The 10,000-nt window shown below is 46.7% G+C and overlaps 1 protein-coding gene across 2 annotated transcripts in view; it reads left to right on the top strand.

Moving 5' to 3' along the window:
• Positions 1-6,708, top strand: part of LOC143299011 (transthyretin-like) — an 11,604-nt gene extending 4,896 nt beyond the window's left edge. Inside the window, exons 2-4 of one of the 2 annotated variants that reach the window (XM_076612083.1) lie at positions 82-233; positions 4,508-4,643; positions 5,600-6,708. In XM_076612083.1, coding sequence (XP_076468198.1) covers positions 82-233; positions 4,508-4,643; positions 5,600-5,689 — 378 coding nt within the window. In that variant the 3' untranslated portion in view covers positions 5,690-6,708. The remainder of the gene's footprint in view (positions 1-81; positions 234-4,507; positions 4,644-5,599) is intronic. The other variant, XM_076612084.1, reaches the window with a different exon arrangement.
• Positions 6,709-10,000: the final 3,292 nt, after the last annotated feature.

Raw genomic sequence — 10,000 nt, 5'->3', positions numbered from 1 at the left:
CTGTCTGTCCCTGTATGTCCGTACACCCAGTCAATTCAATTCACCCCATCTTTTCATTCCAAACCATTGTGTCCACATAAGGTTTCCCTGAGCGATGGTGGTGGCGGTGGTCCCCGCTGTCCACTAGCGGTTCGAATCCACGACAGTGGCCGTGGCTGCCCAGCCCAAGGGGTACCTGTGTACATGGCCATCAAGGAGGCGGGTACCCACCGCTGGCAGCCGCTGGACGAGGGGTGAGATGCCACCCTCCTGTCTATGTCTCTGTCTCTGTCTCTGTCTCCGCCGCCTCTCAACCACCACATCGTTGCCTCTTGTTTCCCTTGTTTTTCGGCTGTGTTCAGAACCTCTTTGAAAACTTATTCTTTTTCAGCCATTCAAATTTGTAACTAGTTTTTGTCTTCAATTCGGGGGCAGAAGCCGGATGGTTAAAGCGTTTGACTTTCAATCTGAGGGTCCCGGGTTCGAACCTCGGTGACGGCGCCTGGTGGGTAAAGGGTGGAGATTTTTCCGATCTCCCAGGTCAACATATGTGCAGACGTGCTAGCGCATGAACCCCCTTCGTGTGTATACGCGCGCAGAAGATCAAATACGCACGTTAAAGATCCTGTAATCCATGTCAACATTCGGTACGGTTATGGAAATAAGAACACACCCAGCATGCACGCCCCCGAAAACGGAGTATGGCTGCCTACATGGCGGGGTAAATAACGAAAACGGTAATACACGTAAAATGTTACATATCTGTCTGAGTGTATATGTGTGCCTGCCTGAAATCTGATTGAATGACACAGGAAACGATTGAGTAGCGCCCAGTGGCAGCCGTCAGTCGGCTCTACCCAGGTAGGCAGCCTGTTGTGCAATTTAATGACCCCGTGTTTGTAAAGCGCTTAGAGCCTGGTCCCCAACCGAGGATATCCATATCAATCAATCAATCAATCAATTTTTCAAAATTATTTTTGTTCTTTGTTGTTTTCTACTTTTTAAACGTGCACATGTTTGTATACATTGAGCAGCCATGGTATGCCTGTGTGTGTGTGTGTGTGTGTGTGTGTGTGGAATGAGAGTGGGTTTGTGGGCTGAGGATGGAGCGGGAGGATTTGTGTGCACGCAGGTATATTGCGTGTGTTTTTAGTATGCACATGCCACTGTGCTTTTCATTTGTAAACGCTTAGGTCTTTTGCATCATTAGATTGGGCTTACAAATGTCCTCTCATACAACGAATAATAATTATTATATAGATTCTTTTTCATTTCTTTTGTTTATAATTCATTGCTACAATGTTTAGATATCTACCAACAGAGACATCCGTGTTAGAAATTTAGCAATTGTTGTACATGTACAATACGACTGGATTTAATGATACAAGACTTTCTTATTGTCCTGTACAGTTTTATTGTATTTGTGTTGTGATATTTTCAGATGAAATACTGCTTTAACCATGAGATGGTGGTGATAGATGGGGGTGGTGGGTGAGGGATGGGAGTGCCGGAGGATGAAGGCGGGAGTGAGTGAGTGGGATGGTTGTGGAAGGAGGGAGGGAGTGAGTGAGTGGGATGGTTGTGGAAGGAAGGGGGGAGGGAGTGAGTGGGATGGTTGTGGAAGGAAGGAGGGAGTGAGTGAGTGGGATGGTTGTGGAAGGAAGGAGGGAGGGAGTGGGATGGTTGTGGAAGGAAGGAGTGAGTGGGATGGTTGTGGAAGGAAGGGGGGAGTGAGTGAGTGGGATGGTTGTGGGAGTGAGTGGGGTGGTTGTGGAAGGAGGGAGTGAGTGGGATGGTTGTGGAAGGAGGGAGTGAGTGGGATGGTTGTGGAAGGGGGGAGTGAGTGAGTGGGATGGTTGTGGAAGGGGGGAGTGAGTGAGTGGGATGGTTGTGGAAGGGGGGAGTGAGTGAGTGGGATGGTTGTGGAAGGAGAGAGGGAGTGAGTGGGATGGTTGTGGAAGGAGTGAGTGAGTGGGATGGTTGTGGAAGGAGGGAGTGAGTGAGTGGGATGGTTGTGGAAGGAGAGAGGGAGTGAGTGGGATGGTTGTGGAAGGAGGGAGTGAGTGGGATGGTTGTGGAAGGAGGGAGGGAGTGAGTGAGTGGGATGGTTGTGGAAGGGGGGAGTGAGTGAGTGGGATGGTTGTGGAAGGAGAGAGGGAGTGAGTGGGATGGTTGTGGAAGGAGGGAGTGAGTGGGATGGTTGTGGAAGGAGGGAGTGAGTGAGTGGGATGGTTGTGGAAGGAGGGAGGGAGTGAGTGGGATGGTTGTGGAAGGAGGGAGTGAGTGAGTGAGTGGGATGGTTGTGGAAGGAGGGAGGGAGTGAGTGAGTGGGATGGTTGTGGAAGGAGTGAGGGAGTGAGTGAGTGGGATGGTTGTGGAAGGAAGGGGGGAGTGAGTGAGTGGGATGGTTGTGGAAGGAGGGAGGGAGTGAGTGAGTGGGATGGTTGTGGAAGGAAGGAGGGAGTGAGTGAGTGGGATGGTTGTGGAAGGAAGGGGGGAGTGAGTGAGTGGGATGGTTGTGGAAGGAAGGGGGGAGTGAGTGAGTGGGATGGTTGTGGAAGGAAGGGAGGAGTGAGTGGGATGGTTGTGGAAGGAAGGGGGGAGTGAGTGGGATGGTTGTGGAAGGAGGGAGTGAGTGAGTGGGATGGTTGTGGAAGGAGGGAGTGAATGAGTGGGATGGTTGTGGAAGGAGGGAGGGAGTGAGTGAGTGGGATGGTTGTGGAAGGAAGGAGGGAGTGAGTGAGTGGGATGGTTGTGGAAGGAAGGGGGGAGTGAGTGAGTGAGTGGGATGGTTGTGGAAGGAAGGGGGGAGTGAGTGAGTGGGATGGTTGTGGAAGGAAGGAGGGAGTGAGTGAGTGGGATGGTTGTGGAAGGAGGGAGTGAGTGAGTGGGATGGTTATGGAAGGAAGGAGGGAGTGAGTGAGTGGGATGGTTGTGGAAGGAAGGGGAGAGTGAGTGAGTGGGATGGTTGTGGAAGGGGGGAGGGAGGGAGGGAGTGGGATGGTTGTGGAAGGAAGGGGGGAGTGAGTGAGTGGGATGGTTGTGGAAGGAAGGGGGGAGTGAGTGAGTGGGATGGTTGTGGAAGGAAGGGGGAGTGAGTGAGTGGGATGGTTGTGGAAGGAAGGAGGGAGTGAGTGAGTGGGATGGTTGTGGAAGGAAGGGGGGAGTGAGTGGGATGGTTGTGGAAGGGGGGAGGGAGGGAGGGAGGGAGTGGGATGGTTGTGGAAGGAGGGAGGGAGTGAGTGAGTGGGATGGCTGTGGAAGGAGGGAGGGAGTGAGTGAGTGGGATGGTTGTGGAAGGAGGGAGGGAGTGAGTGGGATGGTTGTGGAAGGAGGGAGGGAGTGAGTGGGATGGTTGTGGAAGGAGGGAGGGAGTGAGTGAGTGGGATGGTTGTGGAAGGAGGGAGGGAGGGAGTGAGTGGGATGGTTGTGGAAGGAGGGAGGGAGTGAGTGAGTGGGATGGTTGTGGAAGGAGGGAGGGAGGGAGTGAGTGGGATGGTTGTGGAAGGAGGGAGTGAGTGAGTGAGTGGGATGGTTGTGGAAGGAGGAGGGAGTGAGTGAGATGGTTGTGGAAGGAGGGAGGAGGGAGTGAGTGGATGGTTGTGGAAGGAAGGAGGGAGTGAGTGAGTGGGATGGTTGTGGAAGGAAGGGGAGGTGAGTGGGATGGTTGTGGAATGAAGGGGGGAGTGAGTGAGTGGGATGGTTGTGGAAGGAAGGGGGGAGTGAGTGAGTGGGATGGTTGTGGAAGGAAGGAAGGAGTGAGTGAGTGGGATGGTTGTGGAAGGAAGGGGGGAGTGAGTGAGTGGGATGGTTGTGGAAGGAAGGGGGGAGTGAGTGAGTGGGATGGTTGTGGAAGGAAGGAGGGAGTGAGTGAGTGGGATGGTTGTGGAAGGAAGGAGGGAGTGAGTGAGTGGGATGGTTGTGGAAGGAAGGAGGGAGTGAGTGAGTGGGATGGTTGTGGAAGGAAGGAGGGAGGGAGTGAGTGGGATGGTTGTGGAAGGAAGGAAGGAGGGACGGACCGACGGGGGGAAGAAGAGAGGAAGGAAAGAGGCGGTACGTGGGGGTGGGTATGGTGGAAGAAGGGGATTTGGGGGGTGGGGGTGGGCGTTGAAGACAGCTGGAAAAAAGGAGACAGAAAGACGGAACTAATAGCAACAGTAACGAAAGCAACAACAAACTTACGATGGCATGGGAGGGAGGGGGGAAATAACACAGAGAGACAGAGATGAAGACAGAGAGAGGGGGCAGACAGACAGACAGACAGGCACAGAAAGACAAAGACAAAAACAAAGACAGAAAGAGAGAGAGAAAAAACGCCTGGAGTCCTTAAAGTGGAGTTTAACAAGTCATTAGCAAACAGCCCTACAGGTTGTGTTGTTCATGGGCTTTGGTCTTCTTTCGGTGAAATGAAGGTCGCGTTGTCCACTGGCTGGGGGTGGGGAGCGGTTTCTGGAGATCCATACAAGAATTTCTCTTTACCTATGTATCGTTTTGTTTTTTTTTTTTTTTTTTTTTTTTTTTTTACCAGAATCACCAAAGCAGACGGCACAGCCACCATGCTGCACGGCACGACGCTGCCTCAGAACGCCACCTACCGGTTGGATGTCGACAGCGCCACCTATTTCACGGCTTCCGGTCAGAGCAGCTGCTGCCAAAAATTGCGGGTAAGGCAGCCTAAGTTTCAGTTTTATGAAGGTAAGACAACAATCGCCGTCCGACAAACCGGACAGCACGACAAGGATGTACCGTGGAGCTAAGCTGAACGACCCACAGGCTGACGACCTTAACCCTTTCATCGCCAAGCTCGTATTTATGCACAGGCGTGGAAGAGGACCCATGTCACTGAAAGGTGACCATTCATTGGTCTGTTGTCCATGAACCTACTGCTCTTAATGTTCGGTGGTAGGATAGGCCATATTTTCTCTACATTCCACAGGGAATCCCCAGCTATTCTTAGTCACTGTCTTTTCTGTGTTTATCCCACAAGGGAATTTTGTACTCTAAATTGACTGGCGGTGAAAGGGTTAAAGTCAATTTGTACAGGGCTTGGGTTCTGTTGCAGGCTGCTTAGTTCGATTGAGTGAGTCATCGGAAGGATTAATCATTCATCACACATGTAGACCTGGGCTCCCTATGAAGGGTTAAGCGAACCTCCCAGGCAGAATAATTACATTTAGGCTTCAAAGCAGATGATACAGACATAGGCTAAAACACTTTCATGCAGTATGGCGACTTCCCTGTACTCAGATACTTTGTATGATAATAACTAAGAAACATGTCTATTTTTTATTCAGTGGACACTGACGACCTAGAAAAAAAAAACAACTTAAGTGTGAATGCAGCGCTTTGTCTCTAACAGCTTCTTCTTCTTCTTCTTCTTCTTCTTCTTCTTCTTCTTCTTCTTCTTCTTCTTCTTCTTCGTCCTCCTCTTCCTCCTCCTCCTCTTCTTCTTCTTTTTCTTCGTCCTCCTCCTCCTCCTCGTCCTCCTCCTCTTCTTCTTCTTCTTCCTCTTCTTCTTCCTCCTACTACTCCTCCTCCTCCTCTTCTTCTTCTTCTACGTTCTGTTGTTGTTGTTGTTGCTCTTCTTCTTCTTCTTCTTCTTTCCTGCCTTTCATTGCAGACCACCTTCCGTCTCTCCGGGGAGCCCAATCATCAGCAGTTGGTCAGCATCCACATGTCCCCTGCCGGATACTCTCTGACCCTGGGCTGACTGACCACTGGCACTGCACTGACCCTGACTGACCACTGTTTCTGCGCTGACCCCTCGGTGGGCTGATGGGGCAGGTCCCGCCTCGCTTCTTCCCGCTTTGCCTATTTCCCGCTTGGCCTATTTCCCGCTTTGCCTACTTCTCTTCGACGGTGCAGTCACCTTCATGCAGCAGTGGCCTCCTGACATTTTTACGTTCATACATACGCACAGGAACATTATCACACGCTCAAAGACACACACACTACCGCCACATTTGCGCGCGCGCGCCCGCACACACACACACACACACACACACACACACACACACACACACAGATTCATAGACATCCTTGCGCACGCAGGCGCCTATGTATACTAATGCTTTCACAGAGAGAGAGAGAGAGAGAGAGAGAGAGAGAGAGTTAGATCAAGCAACAAGAGAGAGAATTAACTCAAGCAACAAGAAAGTTTCGAAGTTCACTGATATACCACCACCACCCACCCCACCCAGCCAAGCCCACGCCTTCTCCCCCTATGACCCTCAACTTCTTGATCATGAGAATATGTCGTTTAGCTTGTTTCCAATCCTTGATCATGAGAATATGTCGTTTAGCTTGTTTGCAATCTTTGATCATGAGAATGTAATGTCGTTTAGCTTGTTTCTAATCCTTGATCATGAGAATGTAATGTCGTTTAGCTTGTTTCTAATCCTTGATCATGAGAATGTAATGTCGTTTAGCTTGTTTCCAATCCTTGATCATGAGAATGTAATGTCGTTTAGCTTGTTTCTAATCCTTGATCATGAGAATATGTCGTTTAGCTTGTTTCCAATCTTTGATCATGAGAATGGCTTGTTTCCAATCCTTGATCATGAGATTATAATGTCGTTTAGCTTGTTCCTAATCCTTGATCATGAGAATAGAATGTCGTTTAGCTTGTTTCCAATCCTTGATCATGAGAATGTAATGTCGTTTAGCTTGTTTCCAATCTTTGATTATGAGAATGTAATGTCGTTTAGCTTGTTTCTAATCCTTGATCATGAGAATGTAATGTCGTTTAGCTTGTTTCTGATCCTTGATCATGAGAATGTAATGTCGTTTAGCTTGTTTCTGATCCTTGATCATGAGAATGTAATGTCGTTTAGCTTGTTTCTGATCCTTGATCATGAGAATGTAATGTCGTTTAGCTTGTTTCTGATCCTTGATCATGAGAATGTAATGTCGTTTAGCTTGTTTCTAATACTTGATCATGAGAATGTAATGTCGTTTAGCTTGTTTCTAATCCTTGATCATGAGAATGTAATGTCGTTTAGCTTGTTTCTGATCCTTGATCATGAGAATGTAATGTCGTTTAGCTTGTTTCTGATCCTTGATCATGAGAATGTAATGTCGTTTAGCTTGTTTCTAATCCTTGATCATGAGAATGTAATGTCGTTTAGCTTGTTTCTAATCCTTGATCATGAGAATATGTCGTTTAGCTTGTTTCCAATCTTTGATCATGAGAATGGCTTGTTTCCAATCCTTGATCATGAGATTATAATGTCGTTTAGCTTGTTCCTAATCCTTGATCATGAGAATAGAATGTCGTTTAGCTTGTTTACAATCCTTGATCAAGAGAATATAATGTCGTTTAGCTTGTTTCTAATCCTTGATCATGAGAATATGTCGTTTAGCTTGTTTCCAATCTTTGATCATGAGAATATAATGTCGTTTAGCTTGTTTCTAATCCTTGATCATGAGAATGTAATGTCGTTTAGCTTGTTTCTAATCCTTGATCATGAGAATGTAATGTCGTTTAGCTTGTTTCTAATCCTTGATCATGAGAATGTAATGTCGTTTAGCTTGTTTCTAATCCTTGATCATGAGAATATGTCGTTTAGCTTGTTTCCAATCTTTGATCATGAGAATGGCTTGTTTCCAATCCTTGATCATGAGATTATAATGTCGTTTAGCTTGTTCCTAATCCTTGATCATGAGAATAGAATGTCGTTTAGCTTGTTTCCAATCCTTGATCATGAGAATGTAATGTCGTTTAGCTTGTTTCCAATCTTTGATTATGAGAATGTAATGTCGTTTAGCTTGTTTCTAATCCTTGATCATGAGAATGTAATGTCGTTTAGCTTGTTTCTGATCCTTGATCATGAGAATGTAATGTCGTTTAGCTTGTTTCTGATCCTTGATCATGAGAATGTAATGTCGTTTAGCTTGTTTCTGATCCTTGATCATGAGAATGTAATGTCGTTTAGCTTGTTTCTAATACTTGATCATGAGAATGTAATGTCGTTTAGCTTGTTTCTAATCCTTGATCATGAGAATGTAATGTCGTTTAGCTTGTTTCTAATCCTTGATCATGAGAATGTAATGTCGTTTAGCTTGTTTCTAATCCTTGATCATGAGAATGTAATGTCGTTTAGCTTGTTTCCAATCTTTGATCATGAGAATAGAATGTCGTTTAGCCTGTTTCTAATCCTGAAGTTTCCTTATGGAGCCCCCGTGGGAAAAAATCGGTTCATTAAACGTTGTATTTCTGATCCAGCGTCCACCACTGAACAGGGTTCGACGCCCCGTTTCGGCATGGTGTTGTCCGTGGGGAAGAGCACTTTACTCCGGTTTTTCTCATACCACTAAAGGGAAGGTTAAGAAAGAAGGTACGAAAGGAAACCATTGGGCCCCGTCTTGCCTGTGCCGAGCCATAGGTACGGTAGATATGAATTCACTGCTCTTATACCTGCTGACTCGTCGAGAGCAGGTAGCCATTTTCGGGCTCAGGACAGGCCACAGCCGCCTGAAACACCACCTATACACGAAACTCCGTATCGGCGACACAGAGCAGTGCCCCTGCAGAACAGGCAGCCAGACAACAGAACATCTGCTGCAGTCCTACCCGCTCCACCAAGCGCTCCGAGAGAAAACCTGGCCCGACCCAATCCCAGCGGCCCGGAAGCTCTACGGAGGACTGGAGGACCTGCGACGTACTGCCGCCTTTGTCGAGGAGACGGGGGAATCCATCTGATAAATGACGAACGAGACAACAACTGCTCTAATGGCCGTGAAAGACAATGGGGCCTTAACTTAAACCTTGGGTGGGTGGGGGGGTGTCCCCCTTGAGTTTCATTCTTAGTCCTATTATTATAAGATTTATAAGATTTCTCATCCTTAGGTCCAACGTCAGTTTGGCAATACAATGTTTGCATGTTTTCGTCAGTTCGGGACTGATGATTTTGGTGGCAAGGGTATCATTGCAAATAAAATACATGTTTTCAGTTGTAACTGTGTACTACGGTGTGTGCTTATTTCTATAGTTGGTTGCTTGTGTGTGTGTGTGTGTGTGTGTGTGTGTGTGTGTGTGTGTGTGTGTGTGTGTGTGTGTGTTCGTTCGTTTTTTTCAGTGTTTAAGGTATGTCCACAACTGTGATTTTAGACGAAAATCCACCCCCTTCCCCACACCAACCCCACCCATGCCTCATGTCATCACTACTTTTATTCCTCTCTCCAGAATTAGCATAACAAAAAAAATATAAATAAAGTAAGACAATGAATTAACTTCAACCAGCAAAATCACAACAGAAAGCCAATTGGGCTCTTAATTAAACACTGAGCTATTTCAAACATGAGTTGTCATATAAAACGTTTCTAATTGAAGTGCAGATTTTGTAAAATGAATGATGTAAAAAAAATATCTTACAAAAGTTCAGTTGTTCACATTGACAGATGGAAATTGCATTACCTCAAATGCAAGTCAATTTAGGAGTAAATTTTGTTTTTATAGCATCGAACCGTAGTCTGTATATTAGACTGGTTAACCTTCTGCTACTGCAATGTCCGGGGTTTTTTTGGGTTTTTTTTGTTTGTTTTTTTTTTGGATGAAAACATACGATCGATATCGATTTTGCACGAGCTTTCGTTATCATTTTACTCTAACAGGATGCGCGCGCGTGTGTGTGTGTGTGTGTGTGTGTGTGTGTGTGTGTGTGTGTGTGTGTTCTCAGGCTAGTATCTGCGTTGTGGCATGGTGATACTAAAAATACTTTTTGGTACCCAGGTCATTTATATGTAGTGGTGACGAACGGCAAACAATATTGTCCGTTAAGCAAACACTTAGTTAGTAATTAAATGCATCAGAATTTGCCATTACGCCCAAAGGTTATTCGCCACATGGAAAGCAAATCGCAGTAATTATAGGTCAAGGGGTAAAGCTCGTTAACCATATAATGATCAAGCATGACTTGCCGGGAAAGTTCATTTCTGATATCAATGATACGTCAGACTGATCGCGATGTGTGGTCGGCCTTAAAGACCAAGTAACACGATGAAACATTTGCTGTCCTTAAAG

This window comes from Babylonia areolata, chromosome 24, assembly GCF_041734735.1.
Source record: "Babylonia areolata isolate BAREFJ2019XMU chromosome 24, ASM4173473v1, whole genome shotgun sequence".
Taxonomy (NCBI): Eukaryota; Metazoa; Mollusca; class Gastropoda; order Neogastropoda; family Buccinidae; genus Babylonia; species Babylonia areolata.
Note: the sequence above shows the minus strand (reverse complement) of the source record. Positions and strands in the feature narration are given on the sequence as shown.